This window comes from Pseudorasbora parva, chromosome 15 (genome assembly GCF_024679245.1).
Source record: "Pseudorasbora parva isolate DD20220531a chromosome 15, ASM2467924v1, whole genome shotgun sequence".
In the NCBI taxonomy this organism is placed as follows: Eukaryota; Metazoa; Chordata; class Actinopteri; order Cypriniformes; family Gobionidae; genus Pseudorasbora; species Pseudorasbora parva.
Genome location: NC_090186.1, coordinates 11,861,482 through 11,884,617, shown reverse-complemented (window position 1 = coordinate 11,884,617; position 23,136 = coordinate 11,861,482). Strand labels below are relative to the sequence as shown.

General features: G+C 41.5%; 1 protein-coding gene across 1 annotated transcript; it reads right to left on the bottom strand.

The window, feature by feature from the left end:
* Positions 1-1,354: 1,354 nt before the first annotated feature.
* Positions 1,355-22,202, bottom strand: si:ch73-74h11.1 (desmoglein-2.1). The gene is made up of 14 exons (XM_067418513.1): positions 22,108-22,202; positions 19,645-19,752; positions 17,409-17,567; positions 17,164-17,302; positions 15,074-15,243; positions 14,855-14,989; positions 14,555-14,740; positions 12,927-13,579; positions 5,600-5,742; positions 5,167-5,388; positions 4,844-5,083; positions 4,639-4,757; positions 4,240-4,551; positions 1,355-2,273 (listed from the first exon to the last, which is right to left on the bottom strand). The coding sequence occupies exons 1-14, from the start codon at positions 22,162-22,164 to the stop codon at positions 1,428-1,430; spliced, it is 3,489 nt and encodes a 1,162-aa protein (XP_067274614.1). The 5' UTR covers positions 22,165-22,202; the 3' UTR covers positions 1,355-1,427.
* Positions 22,203-23,136: the final 934 nt, after the last annotated feature.

The window sequence follows — 23,136 nt, the reverse complement described above, 5'->3', positions numbered from 1 at the left end:
TGTAATTTTCATCATCATAATTCGTGCAGTAAAAAAAACACCACTGGATAATCACCAGAATTGCTATTACTATTTTATTGATGATTAAAACATTTTAGACATAAGAAAAACTATTCTGAGAATGGCATGAGGACAGGGTCAGGATACAACACTCCAGTTAACATGGGGCATGTTCAGAATGTTCTGGCAAGGTTCTCTCAAATGATTAAAGTACGCCTGAAGTCAATATTTGTATCCATTAAAACCATTATGTACAATATTGTATCCATTATGTTTAATCACAAAAAAATACATACCGGTATATACAAGTTTTTTATGCTAATTAGCCCCACCTCCATTCCACTTTTTCAGAAAACATTCAAAAGTTACGTTTCCCATAATGTTTGTAGAATTATAACATTTAATGTTACGTTATTGTTCGCATCACCACGAAAAAAAAATAGAGAGAGAGAGAGAGAGAGAGAGAGAGAGAGAGAGAGAGAGAGAGAGAGAGAGAGAGAGAGAGAGAGAGAGAGAGAGAGAGAGAGAGAGAGAGAGAGAGAGAGAGAGAGAGAGAAATGTTAGTAAAATATTCTTAGAACATATTTTTATTAGCTGGAAAAGTCCGATTCAAATCCTCACATCCTGATTGTGCACAGACATGTGTACATGTTCAAATTCTGTAAAGGATTTCTTACTTTTCCTGTCCTTATTTTACAGTTTCTCCTCACAGGCCATCTCCATCTGTAACATTTAGCTCACACACACATAGTGTTCTTTACTGTTCACTGTCCTTCAAACGATTCCTCCATCAGCTGTCAGAACATCTGGCCACATTCACGTCTGTCAGTGTGAATGTTGATGAACCCCAAGGCCAAACGGTCCAGATGGTGTCTGCATAGACACCCGTCTCTCTGATGAACTGAACAGTGCAAAACATTATCTCTCAGTGAGGACAATTATGTTTCTCCTTCCTGACATTTTTCGACAAATAGTAGCTTCAGCTGAAGGCGAAGCAGCTGGATTTTTAAGTTGTGCTTCTTAAGCTTGTTCTCCTTTTACAGGCATGACTCTGTCTTTACATTTTCTCTGAGTAAGAAGCAGCCTTTTGCTTCAGGGTCAAATGTCATTTGATCTAAGTGACCTTATATTTTATGAAATTAAATTAAATTTCAAAATTCCATTGCTCTATCTATCTATCTATCTATCTATCTATCTATCTATCTATCTATCTATCTATCTATCTATCTATCTATCTATCTATCTATCTATCTATCTATCTATCTATCTATCTATCTATCTATCTATCTATCTATCTATCTATCTATCTATCTATCTATCTATCTATCTATCTATCTATCTATCTAGTCCCAACTTGACTCTTTTTCTTGAATGTGGCTCATTTTGGACTCTGTCATAGAAGCTTGTCTTACTGGATCTTATAGTATCTATTTAGATGATGCAGTATCTTTCACTACTTTAGTACCTAGTTGCTCAGATGGTGTTTTATTTTTACTTTTTTTGGCCAGAGCTGGAATATCAGCATGCAACAATGGTGGTTTCCCTGCTTTCTCATGAAAATGCGTCTGCATTAGCAGTACACCTCCAGATGCTCCAGTGGGTGATGAGATGGGGCTAAAACCCAGCACTTCTTCCTGTTTATGTACTTCCATTTGCATCTGAATCGGCTGATGAGCAGCTACAGGGGCTCCATTTATGACATACGTTGCCTGCTGTCCTCGGCTCAGAGTCGTCTGTGAAATGTTTCTGCCTTGGAGTATCAAACCTTCCGTCCCAGGGTTGCCATCTATTACATAAAGACCCTGAGTGGGACTCTCAACGAAAACTGTGTTTGGCATTGGCTGCTCCACCAGGTAGAATACAGGCTGCTGTTGCACGAATAGTGTCTGGTTTGCTTTGGCGCTTGGAAGCGTGGCTGATTTATTAACCGTCTCAACTTTGGTAACGGAGCTTTGTTGTATTTGTTGTGGAAGTGGAGTCTTGTTGATAACCTGGACGGTGCTAGTGCTGACAGAGCTCTCAGTTTTGTAGCTGGTTTCAATCGATTTGACTGCTTGCTCAGTTTTGGGAGGGGGTAAGCAAGGCTTTGGAGGTTGGCATATGTCCGCTAAGATAAGGAACTTTGAACCCAGGTTGTTAAGGAACTCCAGGTCATTGTCAGACTCAAGGAGGCTGCAACAGCCAACAGAGCCAGCAGGGGAGCCTTGACCCTCGTACTCATACTCCTGATAACTGTCTGTCAGGGGATGACTTGCTGCAGCAGAGTTTGCTTTCTGCAATAAAGAATCAAATAAAAAATAAAAAATGCTATCATTTATTTACACTTATGTCATCCCAAAGCTGTATAATGTTTTGGTAACACTTGAGTAATACATATTTATTATTTGATGTATTAAACACTACTCTTTTGCCTAAACTCCAAATTTACTGCAATTAGTAAATTTTTCTTGAAGCATTTAAATTAATGTATTGGGTAGGATTAAGAAATGTAGAATAATGCATTAATATGTGCTTTATACATACGAATAAACAGCCAATACCTTAGTAATATGCATGATGACAAGCAACTAGTTAATACTAAGAATTGAACCCTAAAATAAAATGTTGCCAACTTATTTAAATATACTACAAAAAGTGATTTCCTGAAAATCCTGCAAAGAAGAATATCTTGGGCATGGTGCTGTCAAACTACAAGAAGTTTGCAAAAGTGCTATAAAAGAGTCACAATAATTATTTATATTCAACTCATGTGACAGATCTGTGTGATGAACACACTATATTGCCAAAAGTTTTGGGACACCTGCCTTTACATGCACATGACATCCCTTTCTTAATCTTAATTTGGTTTAATATGCAGTTGGCCCACACTTGGCTTTCCACAAGGTTTAGGAGTGTGTTTATGGGAATTTCTGACCATTCTTCTAGAAGCGAATTTGTGAGGTCAGGCGCTGATGTTAAACGAGAAGGCCTGGCTCGCAGTCTCCGCTCTAATTGATCCCAAAGGTTATACTCTGTACATAAAATTGTCCAAAATGTCTTGGTATGCAAGCATTAAGAGTTCCTTTGACTGGAATTTAGGGGCCAAACCCAACCCCTGAAAAACAACCACACACACCTGGACATCCCTCCTCCACCAAACAATACACTTAGCACTATGAAGTCTGGCAAGTACAATTCTCCTGGCATCCGTCAAATCCAGAATTGTCAATTGGATTGCCAGACAGAGAAGTGTGATTTGTCACTCCAAAGAACATGTCTCCAACGCTCTAGAGTCCAGTGGTGACGTGCTTTACACTACTGCATCCAACACTTTGCATTGCATTTGGTGGTGTAAGGCTTGGATGCAGATGCTCTGCCATGGAAACCTACTCCATAAAGCTCTCTATGCACTGTTCTTGAGCTAATCTGAAGAAAGTTATTGACTCTGCAGAAATTTGCAGACATCTGTGTACTGTGCCTCAGCATGCACTGACCCCACTCTGTGATTTTACATGGCCTACCACTTCATAACTATTGTTCCCAATTGCTACCACTTTATTATAATATAACTATTAGTTGACCGTATAATTTTTAGTAGTTGGAAATTTCATGAATGGACTTATTGCATAGGTGGCAACCTATAATAGTACCAAACTTGAATTAACTGTGCTTCTGAGAGCCACTCATTCTTTCACAAATGTTTGTAGAACCAGTCTGGATGCCTAGGTGCTTGATTTTTTACACATAGTCATGGAAGTGTTTGGAACACCTGAATTCAATGATTTGAAGGTGATCCAATACTTTTTGCAATATAGTGTGTCATTTAAAGATAACTAAATGCTGCCAATAAATCAGTGAATCAGTGAGTCTACTTGTAGAACCAACTGAGAATGAATCATTCAGACTGGCTTGACTGGTCAACTAGATCAACTGATTCATTGAAAATGGTTTGAATGAACTGGACATTGCTACTTCATTCATAAAAAGGATGTATGTAAAGATGTTCATTGAATGAGAAGACATGGAATGTAGTCACTTGGACCCTTTTTATGATATATTTTTATGATGTATGATTTTGCATTTTGAAGCTTGACATGCAATTCACTTTTCTTATATTGAAAAGATTTACCATGGTATTCTTCAAAATTTCAACCCTTATTTAGGGTTAAATAGTCCTACAAAAACTATGCAGAGAAATCATGATCACAACTGCTATTAAATTAATTTAAATATGATTAAGATGCTTGAAAAAATAGATACCTGAGAGAAGTATGCATTCAGGAATTCATCTCCCACTGCCATATCCTGATAAATGTCCTGGTTTTCATGCACAAATGATGCAGAGTAGAGAGCACTGTTGCGCTGGTTGGCCGTTGAAAGGCTGCTTTGCCGGTACCAAAACCTGCTGTCAGTTTCTGTTAACCCTTCGTTTATTTCCTGGCTGAACATTCTGCTGTCCTTAGCAACCATAGCTTGAATAGGCATTGAGGATACATTGTTGGAAACCTTTATATCCTGGATCAGTTGTGTTTGGTTCTTTATAGCAACAGGACTGCTGAGAAGAGGAACCTCCTATACAAAATCATGTCCAGATGTTGTAAAGTTATACAAACTCAAACTAATTTTTAAATAGCATCTGAGTAAATCACTTTTTCTTACCTTGTCCTCCCCTATGCCTTCAGTGTTATATGAAATAAGATATTCTTTAACATCAAAAGGCAAATCTGTGAACTCGCTCACGTTCCCACACTGACAAAAGATCAGTAGGAAGGGTACCACTGAAAATGCAAGCAACAGAGTTTGTATTAGGAGCTCCATAAGGATGACAAGTTGTGCAAATGTGTTGTGCACACGGATAACTCACGCAGGAGCAAAGCTACGCCACTGAAGAACAAGCCAATGGCTGGTGCTCCTATTTTAAATGGGATGCCACGTTGTGCGGCTAGCCTTGGCCCACATGAACCTGTTTTCTCACAGGTGCACACTTCTACCTCAAACTTTTGGTTGTCTGGACAGGACAGACCCTGAGCGTCAGAGATCTTCACAGTCAGCTCATAGATACCTCGCCACAAAGCCTCCTGTGCATGAAAGCTCACAGTTGTTCCTAAAATAAGAGAGAAACACACTCTGGCAACTCATATAAACGGCATTTGAATTTGTCCATCTAATAAACCTGTTTTGTCTTACCGTTTATCGGCACCATCTCCCATTTTCCCATACTCTCCTCCTCTATCAGGACAAACTGGTAAGGTGCGCCGTTTGGATCAGCGTCCTCATCGACAGCCGTGACATTTATCACTTTGTCATTATCACAAGTTTGATGATAGGTGCTGGTCAATGTGGGGCAGTGGTCATTTGAGTCCTCCACCTTTAATGCTATTGTCCCAGTAGCTGTCTTTGCTGGCATATCTAAAATTTTTGAAAGAAAAATACCCATTTAACAGTCTTCTGTATTACAAAACTACCCATTTTGGACTTACAGTCTGAACACTTCCAAAAGACTTTCGAAAGTAGTTTAACAGGTTCTCTCTGCAAATATATGGCTTTCTGACAAGGTTGGAGTTCAAATTCATCACATTCTCAGTAGGCAACTTGGAAAAGCAATGAAATATATGCTTGCCTTGAGTCATGCAGATAATCTTTGCGAAGTAGGTTCCATTGACCAAAAACTTTGATTCTCGATCAGGAACCTTTGTCAGTTTAATCTCAGCAGTTTCCTCATCAATGGTTAACCAGTTATCAGGATCAAGACCTTTAGCATACCTGGGCATTCAATTAATGATAAAAACAATGACATGAAGAAAGTCGATCTAATAATATCAGGCTCCCATATTAACAATATTACTGAATTTGATAATATGCTTTAGTAATGACAATGATAGAAATCCGTAATATCCATCATTATTTACAAATATAATCATTGAAGATGATTCCATATTGAAAATAATATTAATCATTGAAAGGCACAATATGTAAGATTTTTGGATTAAAATATCCAAAAAATCACTCGAACAGTGTTAGATATATTTCCCTTTCGGGGAACTCGAGCTGCGTCGAAACGCTGTGAGAACGCCTCTGTTCAAATGCGTCGTGAAGCGCCTGTAGAACCATTCCATCGGAAAAAAGATCGATCGTCGGCGTGATGACGTCATCGACCGGAAGCTATAAAACGTCCGTGAAAACAAACAGGAACTAGCTTCTGAGCCTTCAGCAAGCGATCTGTGTGAACCTGTCTGTCTATTTGGTGTTTTTGTCTGTCTATTATACTAGAAAGCAGAGATTTTCCGCCCTTTTTGTTAAATATTCAATATATTAACAGAAAAAAGAGAAAATAAGATAGATAGAATGGCGAGTGAAAGCAGCAATTTCAGAAAGTGTGTTCCTCCCTGCCCACGCTACATCACGGGCGGGGACACACATCTTCTCTGTGTTGCATGCTTGGGAGCGCAGCATGCCCAGGCAGCCCTCGAGGGGGCTGCTTGCGAGCACTGTGAGCGTATGCCACTGAGAACGCTGCGCTCCCGCCGGGCACTCTTCGAGGAGGGTGCCTCGGCTCGTGTTCCCCGCGGCTCTGGTCCCGCTGCCGCCGAGGCGGAGCGGAGGCTGCAGTCGTGGGGATCACAATTGGATGTTGCAGAGGGGTTAGAGACGGGCGCTGCCTTATCTCTGCCCTCACCTGCTCCATCCAGCGGTTCTTCTCGGGGCATGGAAGCACGCATGGCGGTTTCTTCCCCCCCGAGAGAGCCGCCGGTACTTCATCTGTCCAGCTCTGAGGAGGTGGACGTTGAAAGTATCGATACTGAAGATTCGCCACTTCAGTCCCCTGCTAGTGAGGAGCTAGTTGAGGTTTTGACGCGAGCAGTGGCCAGGTTAAACATCGACTGGCCCACTGAAAGATCTGAGGCAGGAAGAAAACGTCATAGTAAGCTAGACGAACGCTTCCTGCCGTCTCGCGCCTCAGAACCTCAGCGACGGGGCCTGCCGTTCTTCCACGATTTGCACACCGAGGTGGCAAGATCGTGGAAGAGACCGGCTTCATATCGTGTCTTCAGCCCGCAGACTTCGGTCTACAGCAACATTTGCGGGCTGAGACAGTATGGTTATGGGGCGATGCCAAAGGTTGAAGAGACGCTTGCGAGCCATCTCTCGCCTTCCTCGGCATCGTCCCTGAAGGCCCCGACTTTACCCACCAGACCTCTAAAAACAACGTCGGCTATGGTGGGTAAAGCGTACTCGGCGGCGGGTCAAGCGGCTGCATGCCTGCACACGATGGCTATCGTGCAGGCATACCAGGCTGACCTGCTGAGGGATTTGGACGGTAGTGATGCTGTGGGGGGTGATATTATCGCTGAATTAAGATCGTCAGCCGATCTAGCTCTCCGGGCCACCAAGGAGACGGCCAGATGTGTTGGCCGCTCCATGGCAGCATTGGTGGCTACGGAGAGGCATCTATGGCTAAACCCCACAGACATCAAGGAGAGGGAGAAAGCCTTTCTGCTCGATGCGCCGCTTTCTCCTGGAGGCCTCTTCGGTGACGCAGTTCACACTGTCACCGAGAGGTTCCAGGAGTCGAAAAAGCAAGCTGCGGCGCTCAAGCAGTTCCTCCCTCTCCGGGTCCAGGTCCCTGGGGCTGCTGCTGATACCACCAAGCAGCCCAAGCCGAGTACGAGCTCCTCCTACAGGGCTCAGCAGAAACAGAGCGTCGCTGCCCGAGCTCCCCCTCAGCGTGGGGACGAGGGGCGGCGCTCTCAGACGAGGCCTTCGAGGGGCAGGGCTGATCTGCGGACAGTCCTGATCGCCAAGAAGGCCTCGTCGAAGCGTTCCTGACGCCAGAAGCGTCAGGACGCTGAGGGTGGTTCCCCCCGTAGGGAAACGGTGCTTACCCCTGCCTACGGTACCCGTTTCCCTACGGCACCCTCGGGGGGCCGCGCTGCCAACCCTGCCGCAATGCCGGGGCGCAGTCGGTCTCCGCGGGCCACCCGAGGGTGGTCCGCACCCCCTTCGGGGGGTCCCCGAGCAGTCAAGTCAGTTGTTCCCTGCCGGTCCGCCGCTTCAGGGCACTGTGCTTGTTGCTCAAAATACACCAGAGGCCAGCCTCGAGAGGCTGGTTCCCTTAGTAGATTTTCTAGACGAGTGGAAACGTCTACCAAATATATCTCGTTGGGTCCTGCAGATAATAGAAAGGGGGTACGCCATTCAATTCGGAAGTCGTCCACCTCCTTTCTCCGGTGTCCTGCCTACAGAGGTGGGCCCGGAGCAGGCTCTGGTAATGGCACAGGAAGTAGAGACACTCCTGCAAAAAGGGGCTATAGAGAGGGTTCCCCCTCCCAGCAGGGAGTCTGGCTTTTACAGCCGTTACTTCATCGTGCCGAAGAAGGATGGGGGCTTACGCCCGATATTAGATCTGCGGCTATTGAATCGCTCGGTGGCCAAGCTCAAATTCAAGATGCTTACACTCAGACAGATTGTAGCGCAGGTCAAATCGGAGGATTGGTTTGTCACCATAGACCTCAAAGATGCGTATTTTCATGTCTCCATCTTTCCACATCACAGGAAGTTCCTGAGGTTTGCCTTCGGGGGAGAGGCATACCAATATCGTGTACTTCCCTTCGGTCTAGCACTGTCACCCCGCACGTTCACCAAGTGTGTGGATGCAGCTCTGGCGCCGCTGCGTCTACAGGGCATCCGCATATTGAACTATATCGACGACTGGCTGATTCTAGCGAATACAGAGCAGATGGCGGTTCAGCATCGAGATGCTGTTCTCGCCCATATGTCGAAGCTGGGGTTGAGGCTGAACGCCAAGAAGAGTGTGCTTTCTCCGGCTCAGAGAACCACTTTTCTGGGTGTGAACTGGGACTCGGTAATTATGCGGGCGCAATTATCGCCAACACGCATAGCATCGATCCTGGCAGCCGCCAAAGAACAGAAGCTAGGCCAAGCCGTCACTGTGAAACAGTTCCAGAAACTGTTAGGTCTCATGGCAGCAGCGTCCAACGTGATACCTTTTGGCCTACTGTACATGAGGCCACTGCAGTGGTGGCTCAAGACAAAAGGGTTCTCCCCGAGGGGAAATCCGCTCCGCACGATCAAAGTCACGCGGCGATGCCTACGTGCTCTGGTCATGTGGAAAAACCCGGGGTTTTTATCTCAGGGTCCCGTGTTGGGGGCTCTTGTTCGTCGCGTAACGCTAACGACAGACGCCTCTCTCACGGGCTGGGGGGCGACCATGAGTGGTCGCTCGTCCCAGGGTCTATGGCAGGAGCATCAGCGGCACTGGCACATAAATCGGCTAGAGATGCTCGCGGTGTTTCTGGCATTGAAACAGTTCCTGCCCGACCTCAGGGGCCACCATGTACTAGTCAGAACAGACAACACGTCCGTGGTGGCCTACATAAACCACCAGGGGGGTCTGAAGTCTCGTCCGTTGGACAAATTGGCACATCGGATCCTCCTGTGGGCCCAAGGGAAATTGCTGTCAGTCAGGGCAGTATATATCCCGGGGGCCCTGAATCAGGAAGCAGACAGCCTGTCGAGACAGGGGCCGAGGCCCGGGGAATGGAGACTCCATCCAGAGGTGGTGGAGCTCCTTTGGAAGGTTTATGGGAAGGCAGAGATAGACCTGTTCGCTTCGGCGGAGAATTCTCACTGCCCGCAGTGGTTTTCTCTGACCCATCCGGCCCCGCTGGGGCTGGATGCCATGGTACAGGAGTGGCCGAGGCTGCCTCTGTACGCCTTCCCCCCGATTGTCCTGCTTCCAGGAGTTCTGGAGAGGGTACGCCGGGACGGGGCCCAGGTACTTCTAGTGGCTCCGAACTGGCCGACCCGAGTGTGGTTTGCGGACCTGATATCTCTCCTGGAAGGCTCTCCGATGGAGATTCCGACCAGGAGGGATCTACTCTCTCAGGCGGGCGGGAGATTCCTGCACCCACGCCCAGAGATGTGGAAACTGTGGGCCTGGCCTCTGAGGGGGCCAGGCTCATAGAGGAGGGTCTCTCGGCCGAGGTCGTAGAGACCATCCTACACTCCAGAGCTCCGTCCACGAGGAAGCTGTACGCTTTGAAATGGAGACTTTTCTCAGCATGGTGCAGAGAACGCCAGTGGGATCCAGTTAACTGCCCGGTTGGTACAGTGCTGGAGTTCCTGCAGGAGAGGTTCTCTGCAGGGTTGACCCCCTCCACACTTAAGGTGTACGTGGCGGCCTTGGGTGCTGTCCACGTCCCTTGCAGTGGAGTGTCTTTGGGAAGACACCCTCTAATTACACGCTTCCTTCGTGGCACATTAAGGTTGAGGCCAGTTATGCACTCGAGGGTCCCGGCATGGGACTTGGCCATTGTTTTGAGGGGCTTGTCCGGACCTCCGTTCGAACCTCTGGAGGAGGTTTCGGATAAGTTCCTCACTCTAAAAACCATCTTCCTTTTGGCCATTTCGTCTCTTAAAAGGATAGGAGATATTCAGTCTCTGTCGGTAGAGCCCTCATGTCTAGAGTTTGCGCCAGGGATGGTGAAAGCATTTCTGCATCCCAGGCCGGGTTATTCCCCAAGGTTCCTACGAGCCCACGGGGCCCCATCACTCTACAAGCCTTCTGTCCTCCTCCATTTATGACGTCAGACCAGGAAAGATTAAATCTGCTGTGTCCTGTGAGGGCACTGGATACTTATGTCCACAGAGCTGCCCTGTGGAGAAAAACTGAACAATTGTTTGTTTGCTTTGGACCCCCTAAGAAGGGGGCCCCAGTGTCCAAGCAGAGGATGAGCAAGTGGGTGGTCGAGGCCATCTCACTTGCTTATGAAGCTACCGGGCAGCCGTCTCCACTGGCTGTCCGGGCGCACTCAACCAGGGGTATGGCTGCTTCTAAAGCACTTTTGTCGGGGGCTTCCCTCCATGATATCTGTAATGCGGCCGGTTGGTCGTCTCCTTCTACCTTTGTCAGGTTCTACGAACTAGACCTGGCATCTACTGTAGGGGCACAGGTACTCTCGTAACCATGTGCGCTTCGGCTTCACACATACGAGACACTTGGTCCTATGGCGATGTGGGTATAAGCGTTCTCACAGCGTTTCGACGCAGCTCGAGTTCCCCGAAAGGGAACGTCTCGGTTACGTATGTAACCCTAGTTCCCTGAGGGAACGAGACGCTGCGTCGCTTTGCCATACTCCCGGCGTGTCCGTGATCACTTACTTCAGGCTTATCAGAAGTTAGTTCCTGTTTGTTTTCACGGACGTTTTATAGCTTCCGGTCGATGACGTCATCACGCCGACGATCGATCTTTTTTCCGATGGAATGGTTCTACAGGCGCTTCACGACGCATTTGAACAGAGGCGTTCTCACAGCGTTTCGACGCAGCGTCTCGTTCCCTCAGGGAACTAGGGTTACATACGTAACCGAGACGTTTTCTGACTCTTGCACTTACATTATCCCAATTTTCCCCGTTTACATGCAAACCAGTATTCTGACAATGCAAGTAAACCGCGTTTACATGACTTTATAAATAAACCGGGATATTTCCTTGTTGTGACGTCAAAAATAATAATGTCCATATCAAATGTCAGTTGTGATGTTAAATAAAGCATGCACCGTGATTTACAGCTCATATTATCCCTCATGCAGTTCCAGATGCCGTGTTTTGACTGAACCTCTTCTTCTTCTGCTGCATGAGATGAGAACACATCTTTACAATTTTCTGGGTCTTAAAAAAGAGTGTGCGTTTGTGATATATGTCCTTATTTCATGCAAAACGCTAGCTCGCTCTGTCTGGATGCGTTTAAATCTGCTGAGTTTGCCTTTTTGTCACCTATCACATATACGCACTTCAATAAGCCGACAGAAAGCAGGTTAATGCGTTTACATGCAGCGTGAAATCAGGCAAAAAACGACCTGTCCTGAGTATATGCTTACGCCGTTTATGATCTTACTCCGATAAAAGAAAACGGGTTACGGCGTTTACATGACCATGCTCATTGTCGGCTTATTGGGCATAATCGGCTTAAGAACGTGCATGTAAACGCACCCATTGACAGAAAACGAATCATTGCTATGTAACTCAACACAGTCTTATTGTTTAAATCTTGTTGTCTTGATTAACTGCGAGTACTATGTTTGACCATGCCTAATAATGATCTAGTTTACTGCAGTGAGCAGAAAGTGTCTCATAGTAGCCGGAGCACTATAACATAACTGTGGCAAGCAGTGGGGCGAGGGACCGTGAGAACGGGCCGGTGACGAGTGCTAATGAGTGCCAGCTGCGCGCCACACCGGTCTCGTCTCGCGGCCGAGTGACGGGAGCATAAAAGGAGGAGCGAAGGCAGCGCAATGTTATGTTTTGTTTACGTTCTGTTGTGTGTGTGCGGGCAGTTGTCCGTGAGGGGCTGCCCACGTTACTTTCCTTTTGTTTATTTATTTAATTAAAGTTTTTTGAACGTTCGCCGGTTCCCGCCTCCTTCCTTTCATCAAAGAACCTTGTTACAATAACTTTCAACACACTCAGATTTATCTAATATGATAAAACAGCGCTGCGTTACATGCATGAGTGGAAGAAGCGGAAGAGGTCGTCTGCAGCATAATAAAAGCCCCACTGCTCTCGAGCCGTGTCTCGCTTGTCTCTCATTAGCAATCGCTCCAGCAGCCTTATTCCGCTCCAACGGCTTTCAGCCCCACCCTGCTTTCATACTAAAGTAATATTAATATATCTTTAATACATTAGCTCAGCCATGAATATGACTTCTGCCCAAGTCCTGTCGGATTCTTCTTTACCGACAACAAATCCAATGATTCCGTAAAATCAAGGCGTCACCAAGCTAGCCTGTGTTTTGAATAAGTAACCTCTAGCGGTGAAAATTACAGATTGTGCCTTTAGTTTAATTTTGATATAACAACTTGCTGTAGCTGTATTCATAATATAATACCATTCATTAGTTTGAAAAGGTGACACTGGTACCAATGCTCACCTCACATTTTCAGCTGGTTTTCCAGTATCACCATCCAAAGCAGCAAAGGTGCCCAGCACTATTGGGAAATCTTTATCGGGGTCTTCTGACACTGGGAAATCTTTTAAAGGAGGTGAAAAGCCAGGGCCATCGGGTAGGTTGTTTACACTGATCTTAACTGGGTAGCCTTTCCCAGCTGGTTTTTTATTAGGTTTGCCAGAAGGTTTAGTGCCAGGTTTTGTTCCTGGTTTAGAGCCAGGCTTGACACCAGACGAAAGGCCAGGTTTTGCTCCAGGCTTGCCATCAGGCTGAAGTCCAATATTACCACCTGCATCCACTCCAGCACCCAGATCCAATCCAGCATCCAGTCCAGCATCTACACCCAATCCAGCACCCAAATCCACTCCTGCATCAAGGCCCGCATCCAGTCCCGCATCCAGTCCAGCATCCAGTCCAGCATCCAGTCCAGCACCTCCTCCCACATCTAACCCTAGTCCTAACCCCAGTCCCAATCCTGTTCCCACCCCATCCCCTGCTCCAATGCCTGCTCCAGGCCCTACCCCACCCTTGTCCAGATTAATGTCCAGCTCTAAAGCACTTCCGTTTATAAAAGGAGCTACATTTGATATAACCAAGCTGAGGTCCAATTCTTTTATCTTTTCAAAATCAACAGGCTTCAGACAAACAGGAAGACATGGGAAAAAAAAAAAGCGTATGAATAAGATGTTTCTCAAGATCGATGACAAAAAAAGGAACAATCTTTTTAAAATCTAGTTTAAAGCTACAATGTGTGATATTTTCCCCCATCTAGCGGTGTAAAGGTATATGACCATCCAGTGAATATTAGATTCTGTTCCTCTCAATTCTGATTCCGTTTTAACTCCTACGGTGGCTGATTTAGTCCAAGATTAACATGGCAATCCCCCTCTTCACATTCGACGCGGTGCCATCGAGTGTTAAAATGCGAAAGGCGAAGCTTGAATTTATGGGTATGTCCCTCTTTGGCTAATGTACTTTCAAGATGGAGGAGCAACATGGCAACCGGCATTCAAACCCCTCACCCGTATGTATTTTCAATGGCATATTATAAACTTACGAGAATACTTTATTACTTGAAAGAAGTAAATATACATTAATAAGCAAATATATTTTTTAAAGAACTAAGTGTTTTAGCTAAGAATAAACTAAAAAAGTTACACAGTGTAGCTTTAAAATGCATGTGCCAAGTTCTTAAAAAATAAGAAAATGGTTTTGAAAACCTTTTTTTAACAAAAATTCTTGAAAAAAATATTCAATCTAATGACTTTGAAAATTACGTGGTATAGTTATTTTCCTTGATCATTATTTTATATTAATTAATAATATATTCTGTATTGTTTTGCTTTTTTATTATGATATCAGTATAATTGTTTTACCATGACATGTTTTAAAATAATAATAATAATAATAATAATAATAATAATAATAACAATAATAATAAAGTAATTAATTAAAAAACTCTCATCATAGAAGAGATGTATTAAAGTCATGTATGAATTTCATTTATAATGTATTTTTGAACAATGAGACAAGTGTTAAGTCATTGACCCCTCACCAAATAGAATAATATGAAAGGGTAATTATTTCCACAGTAAAGAAAAAGCATTCACCTTGACAAGTTTTAGAATTCCCTCATTAGTTATAGGATCTGTTTCAATAGTGAAGAGTCCATCTTCATTTCCTTTATGAATATCAAACACTGCCAGCCAGTTATCAGTGAATTCCAGATCATTGTCCAGGGCTTTAATTCTCATGACCACCACATCAGTCACACCTTCATCCACGCTGCCTGAATACTGACAGAGGAAAGACAATAGCAGAATAATATAGCACATACATAAACAAAAACATGTATGTGCCATTGAATCTTGGCTTTCACAGCTTGCAGGCAAGTATATTTTAGGCCTTACATGTTCTTTCTCAAGAGTGGGAACATTGTCATTTATGTCCAAAATATGAATTTGCACAGTGCCTGTTGCTGTGTTGCCAGATGGAGCTCCGTTCAAATCAACTCCCTGAACTATTAAAGTATATATGTCGTGTCTCTGTAAAAAAGAATTGGCCAAACACAGGATTTAATTGATCATGCAGTTTACATGTTATGTAGTGTCAGTTTTCATATCAGTTACCTCTCGATCCAGGGTTGTCTCCTTCACATAGATTTTCCCAGTTTCTTTATCAATGGAGAACATATTTTTGGATTCAGCTGGTGTTTCTTTTATTATACTGTATGCTATTTTGGAATTGATAGTGCCTGGCTCGTCCGCATCAGTAGCTGACACCTGCATGACAGGTGTTCCTGTAGTTTCATAAGAAGGTTGACAGGAAAATGTTCATGTTCATTTACGTTAAGTATTTACAAAAGAGGTAGGTGTATGATTATGTTAAAACACGCTGAGACTTGTCTACAACAGTTATTATTACACAGCTCTGTGAAATACTTGATTCTGATTGGTTACGTTGGATATGTTATTCCCAGATAACAACTACCAAAGTGAATAACACACTGCTCATCCGGATATTACAAGTTATCTTGATCGGTATTACTTAAAGGGATAGTTTACCCAAAAATGAAAATGTTATTTTTATCTGCTTACCCACAGGGTATCCAAGATGTGTGTGTTTGTTTCTTTAGTAGAACACAAATGACGATATTTAACTCCAACCATTGCTCGTATAATGCATGTCAATGGGGTGTTTTTCTATGAGAGCCACTATGAGAGTAAAAAACACATGGACATATGAATCCATATTAAACACATCAGCTCGTGGCGACACAATGATGTCTTTCACGAGTTCACACTTACATCACTTAAATAGAGTAAAGATTATGCGTATTTGGCGTGCTGTCCGGGGAGGGCTCCGGGCTCGGAAATTTTGCCCGAACACAGAGTATCTCCCCCCCCCCTCCCCCTGAACCGAAAAATACTGTTCGGTTTCTCACACAAACTGATCGTTTTGTCTTAAAACATCAATGTGTCATCACAAGCTGTTGTGTTTAATATGGATTCATATGTCTATGGTTTTTTTCCCTCTCATAGTGACTCTCATAGAAAAACACCCAATTGACAAACATTATACAAGCAATGGTTGGAGTTAAAAATCTTGTCGTTGACTGTCTGGTGCCATCTTGTGACTGAAACACTTAACCACCACTGGATACATTGGAAGAAGACTTCAAGGTGTTCACCAAAAAATGAAAATTACCCCATGCAACACTCACACTCATGTTATCCTAGGTGTATATGTCATTCTTCTTTTAGACAAATAAAATAGGAGTTATATTTAAAAGTCCTGGCTTTTTAATGGCAGTAGTTTTAGCTCTGTTTTTGAAGTCCATAAAAAATGCATCTGTCCATCAAATAACGGGCTCCACACGTCTCCAGGGGGTTAATAAAGACTTCTGAATAAAGTGAAGTGATGAGTTTGTGTAAGAAAAATATCCATATTTAAAACTTTACAAAGTTTCGGCCGATCGCATTCCGTATTCAATTTATGGGAAAAGTGTTGAAAGTGCCTCTGTAGTTCAAAAGGCTTACGTCGCGTACGCATTTTGAATTGCGATGAGACACTTTCAACACTTTTCCCATGGAAGGCGATAGGCTGGAACTTTACTTTATAAAGTTTTAAATATGGATATTTTTCTTACACAAACTCATCGATTCACTTCAGAAGTCTTTATATGCATTTATATGTGATCGGGTTGTATTTGATGGACAGATGCTACAACTACTTCCATTATAGATCTTGGATTAGCCAGGACTCGTCTGAAAGCAGAATGTCATATACACCATTCAATTTTGGGTGAACTATCCCTTTCAGCATTCATTTTAAATTCAACATATATGGTAAAAGACAAATCTTTTCAGCAATAGATAAAGGCTTAAAGCAGTTTTTCTTCACCGAAACTTTGTGTAAGAGCTAATAAATATTTAGACTCAAGACAATATTTCGTGTCTAATTTACTTCAGACAAGTAGCTGTGTAATAAGTGGGACAATGTAGTACATCTAGCCGGTTGTTATCGCAGATTATAGGAGCAGTGTGTGTATTTTAGGCTAACATACTAACTAAGTATAAAATAGCATAACTTTTTAAATTTGTAACCTTTTATCCTGTAGAACAGAGCAAGCTGTGTGTAGTTAAGAAAGTTGAGAAAATGCTACAGTTGACTGGGAAAACAGAAATAAACAATATGGTAATAAATAAATGCAACCCACCGATCTTGCTGCTTTCCTTCACAGACCCCCTTTGTGATTTAAATATTGGTGTGTTATCATTCTGGTCCTCAACTTTTATCTTCAGCTCAATGCTTTCTTCAGCTATCGATCCGTTACGAAATCTTGCTATGCCAGTCAGCTATACAGAAGAGAAACGTAAGAAAAGATGTGCTTTTTTCAAGAACAGTCATTATGTCAGGCATAATTTCATGAAATGTATTACCCAAAGCTGTGGTATCACTCACATTGTATAGGGATATTTTTTCTCTGTCCAGCAGGCCGGTGACTCTAACAAAGCCATTCTCAGGATTGATTACAAACAAATTGAATGGTGCCTTGTCAGCACCATGACCTGTTAGTCCATATTCCACCATCTGCCAGTTAATATCTTTATCAGACCGGATCTAAAAAAGACAATATTAAGAATCCCAGTGAATACTGAGAATTTAAATGTGTCACATTTCAGAAATCAAATCAGAATCGAAATCACATGCTTCCCTACTATATAGTAAGCGAAAAACAGTATGTGACAAAAGAAGTATGTCTGAATTTATAGTACTCATAAAAGAATAGGCAAAAAGTAACCGTATGACCTACTTTTTCTGGCTATATTTAAGTGAGCATACATAATCAGCGTTGCACTGCAGGAACTTTCCCCAGGAACTATAGGGACTTTGGTGGTACTTGGTGTGTTTCGACCACAGGAACTAGGGTCAAAATGAAGTTCTGTTAAACATTTCCCCCTCAAAATGGCCCTGCTTCAGAGGTAGTACTTTTTCAAAGTTCAGGAACTTTCAGGGGTGGGACTTGTGCGCTGAACATGCTGACTGGTTGAGTTTACGCAGCATTTTACTTAAACCTAAAAGTCTGTTGCGCTGCATGTTGTAAGAGTTGTTTGCTATTCAAATCAAAAATGGAGTTTAAAAATGCGACCGATGGACCGAGTTCCTGGGGTAATTTCGGTGGAAATGGGGCTATAGACACTTTACTATCCCACAGACACGTATTTATGAATGGTAGTGAAGCGACACATTTGACACTAGTGTCACATGATGAGAAATACATGGGGAATGTAGTACATCTAAATTATATTTCACACCTTGAAACATACTATATAAAACTATATAAAATTATAGTCATTACTATGAAAAACATACTTTTCATACTTGTCGTGAAGTAATTACTTTTTCAAAATAAGAACCTATTCAAGAGAGGTGAGACCTACCACCATTTTGAAGTGGGTGGACGAGGGAAGTTTATTTGGACAGAGCTTCAACCCCTCGATTTTTGACAGAAGCGACTCAAAATTTACACTTCAGGCAAATCCATAGACCACAATGCAATGTCAAAGCTTAATTTACCCCCACCCCACACAATCTAGTGTATGATATTAGATTTATTTTGACATTTAATCTACCGTACTGTTTTTTTACACAGTCATAATTTATTGTATTGTTATCATTTGTGTGTGTGTGTGTGTGTGTGTGTGTGTGTGTGTGTGTGTGTGTGTGTGTGTGTATATATATATATATATATATATATATATATATATATATATATATATATATATATATATATATATATATATATATATATTTGTTTATATAATTTTTTTTAACAGCCCAAGCACAGATATCAATATTGAATGATGCATAAACCTAAAATAAAGCGTAAAATGCATTAAAAAAAGTGAAAAATCCAATTGATCAAGGGCTAAGGGCGTATCATTTAAAAACATTGCAAGGACTCCACCAGTATTGGTCATATGTGCAATGTAAGGAATGACATATATCCGAGTGAACAAGACGAAGGGAATTTAGCGAGAGAAGGACACAAAAATTAGACTCAGCCCCAGTGTGAACAAAAAACACACTGCCTTATTCTCTGCATACCTCAGCATTAGCTAGTATTATGCTTTTTTTCGGCTTGCCTTCAAGTGGCTTTGGCAGTGCCACTTTACACCTATTCACAGGAGATTACAGCAATAGCAAACCATAACCACCAATCAATTCCCAATTGACAAAATCAAGTCCCGCCCCATATTTTTTCTTGCTCAAGTAGTGTCATTCGGATATAGGCCCACGCCAGGGAAGAAAATAATCGCAAAACCATTTCATGCTGACTTTTATGTAACATAAAAAGTAAGCAGGCCTACAGCTATCATTTAAGTGTATTCAAATATAAAATAATATAACAAAAATACCTGAACTTTAACTTTACATACATGTAAAGCTTTTTCTTTCAGCTTTTGTTTTGCTGGGTCTCAGGATGATATATTGATTGGCATGTAGGGCAGTTTGAAACCGGTACAAAAGCAAAGCTTTGAGAACCAGTAGATCCAGATCTCAAGTTTTTCATATGATAGTACAAACAAGAAAAGAGTGACATTAGCACCAGCCAGTGCAATATGCAAAACATATCTTTTGGTTGTGTACAGGGGAAAAAAAAAAAGGGGGGGGGGGGAACCTATAATAAGCTTACTTTTGCCACAAATTCCTCTTTAGTGTAGTCAACATTCTCAGTCAGTCTTGTTGGTGGAATAATCCACTCCCGTTTTCTTCGATTAGATCTGCTTCTGGCTTTTGATGCCTGAAAAAAAAGAAAAGAATGTATGACAATAATATCCTGACATTATGCTTACTTCATTTACCATAAATTCAGTATCATTAATGATTACATATAAAATTAATAATTTGATCCGTATTATCGCCTGATATTTAAAAGAAAAAAAAAGATTATTCCTACAAATGTGAAGATCTTGGGATTTCTATTTTTATACATTTTAGTGGCTATTTCATCACAAGCCACATGCATTTTATGTTTATGGTTGGCAACTGTTGATGTTGATTTAAAAACTGTTCCAAATGCATCGAGTATGTAAACACTAACAACATTCTGTGAAAGTAACAACTTTCTCACTATGCTTGTAAATGCTTTAGAGAATTATTTATGACCTGCCAGTACAGCATACAGACGTGTCAACAGTATTCGTGCATAAACTTACGAAAAGAATATTCTTCAATTTAATTTTATGAAGTATATTTAAGTAATGTTCAAGTATATTTGAAGTATACTTTAGTAGTAAGTATACTAATATCAATGTACTAGTAGTAATCATGTAAGTGTACTATTTCAATACTGCTGGGAACTCATTGGCCCACTTTTTAAAAGTATAAACTTTAAGTGCACAAGTTAGTAGTAGTTTATTTTTTCAATAACTGTAGTACTTTTTTTAGTTTATAAAAAAAAACACACTTTGAAGTATTCTCTCTCAGTAAACTACTAGTTTAGTAGTTGTATACAGCAAATATAATTTCTTTAAGCGAACATAACATCATACTTATAGTTTTTATGTATTATTTTTGCACTTTAAGACTTAAGACGACTATATTCCTATTGATTAAAACTTCAAATATACCTGTACTTTAACTCTTTCCATTTAAAAAAAAAAAAAACCATTTTATTCAGCTTCATGCATGCTTTTTTTATCAACACTTGAATGTGGGTAAGTTTAATAAAATAACAACCTTTTAAACAAAAAGCTGAGAATTGCATTTTGTCAAAGACTACGTCCGGATGGGATTCAAACAACAAAGATGGAGTAGATGGAGTCCATAAACTCTCCCAAAGCTTCACGGTCGTTTCCTCGACATTTGATGAACATTTGATGAACACGATCACATGCGTATCAATAGTACGAGTGTATGTATGACATGCTCTTGGGTAGGATGGGACCATAAAGTGCGTACCATATGCACACGAAAAACTGCATATATGCACGCCAAAATGAGTTTTATTATATTTATTTATTAATTTTATGATATATAGATTCCACCAGATTCCACATTCATACTATTTATACGCATTTTCATTAGATCAGGCTCGGAAAACATAAGAGTGAAAACACGGACAGCTGGAAAATTCAGTCGATGGCGAGGAAAGTAAATTCCCAGATTTGAAATCAATTCCTATGTACACTACCAGTGGACTGACTCGCCTGCACAAAAATTCAGATATAGCTACTCAAAATTAGGAACACTGTTTTCTTTATAAATCAATATTTTCAAACTATTTATGTGTTTAAGACAGTATGTAAAATAATGTGGAGAAAGTATTTAATAGGCTATACTCAATCAAAAGATTAAACACTGCCAAGTATACTTAGAACCCTTTATTATACTATTAAGTATATCTGGACCAAAAGATTGAGTACATGTATAGGCCAAATAGACTTTCTGTCAGTATAAGTCAAGTATACTTTAGTGCAATTTTAAGTATATTTCTGAGAAGTAAGCCTACATACAAAATAGATTGAAAGTATACTTTCCTACTATAAGACGTAGGCCTAATGGCACACTTGAATAAACGTATTTTTCGTACACAAACACATATGTACTGTAAACCTTTCCTCTTTACTGTAAACTGAACATTTTCTGTCTATAAGAATCTGCTGCTATAGGACAGAGTGCAAGTTTAAACTTGAGACCATTCTCCCTGCAGGCGTTTTTTTTATATTAACTGTGATAAGTGGTAGATACCTCTCCCTGCAAGTATTTAAGATAACAAAAGGCCTTCACAATTAGTGACTATTACAATCATTTGATGATATAATAGCTTACTTTAGATTGAAATGGATATATAAACACAATAGACTTGTCTTCTGAGAACTGATCAGACTAAACTTCTATCCAGTTAACATTACATAATCTCATGCAAAAGCTTTGAAAAAATAGGAGATAGTTTTTTTTTTGGTGAAGAAAAACAGTTTTAAGAGGTAGTGTGATCAAGAGCACAAGTGTGTGAAGTGTCAATAACAAGGTTTGTTTTTTTTTTTTTTTTCATTATCTGTAATAATTACATTTGGTTAAATGAGTGAAAGAAACTAAATTGAGTGTATTCTAGACATGTATTTTATGCCAAACCACCTGTTTCAGTGTCACTCACCACAATCCTGCACAGCAGCAGGAGCAAACACATTCGTCCAAGCCAAATGGGAGCCATGACAGTCACATGTAAGCGGTCAGTCCTTGTTTCTAGGATCTTCTCTGGTCCTTCTTCTCTTTCAGTCCTGAGCTGTTGATCAGAGCTGTGCTTGTGTGGAGGGTTTGAGTAGAGGGTTGGAAGTGGGGGGAAGGTTTCTGATCACTTTTTGGGTGGGGCATCTGAAACAGTACTTTCTCTTGGGCACTCCCAAGCGTGAGAGTTTTCTGCTGTGGAGGAGCCCCCTACCACCACTCTCTCCTCCACCCTTCACTTTTAGTCTCACTGTGCATAAAAAAGCTGATACAACAGATTTAAACTGTAAAAATATGACTGTGACAGCTGTATGTACGTTTGAACAAGAGTGAATATGAAACGACGTCCCCATAAATACATTTCACAGCATAGATAGCAAAAATCAAACCAAATGTGTCTAACTTTTTGGAGTAATTTTTTAAATTAAATTTAAGCAGTGATTTTTAGTGGCTGCGGATATATAGTGTCCCTGTGACCTAGCAGAGTAACCACAGGTGTAGTTCTTCATATCTACAGACATACATATGTAAAATAATAATAATAATAATAATAATAATAATAATAAAAAGAGATTGTTTTATCATTTGGAATCTGACAAACCACTTTTTTGGTGAAATATTTAGCTTAAAATGGCTTGCGCTATGTTTCTTTAAAACAAATGGCACTTGTTGTGTTATTGTGATATAATGTCTAAATATGTTTCGGTTCCACTAGACAGAGTGGTAACATTTCAAATAACTTTGAGAATTCACCTGCTCTACAAGTTCATGTGCTGCACCTCTCACCGAAATGCAGTCTGCCCCAAGCAAATATACACAAAAAGGAAACACATTCGTGGTAAAGACATCATTAAAGGTTCACACCACTAGATGGACTAGATGGTGTGAATCACAAAATATCACTCTAGCTATAGGTAACAGCCTTTAAATGCATAGCATGCAATGTAAAACACACATC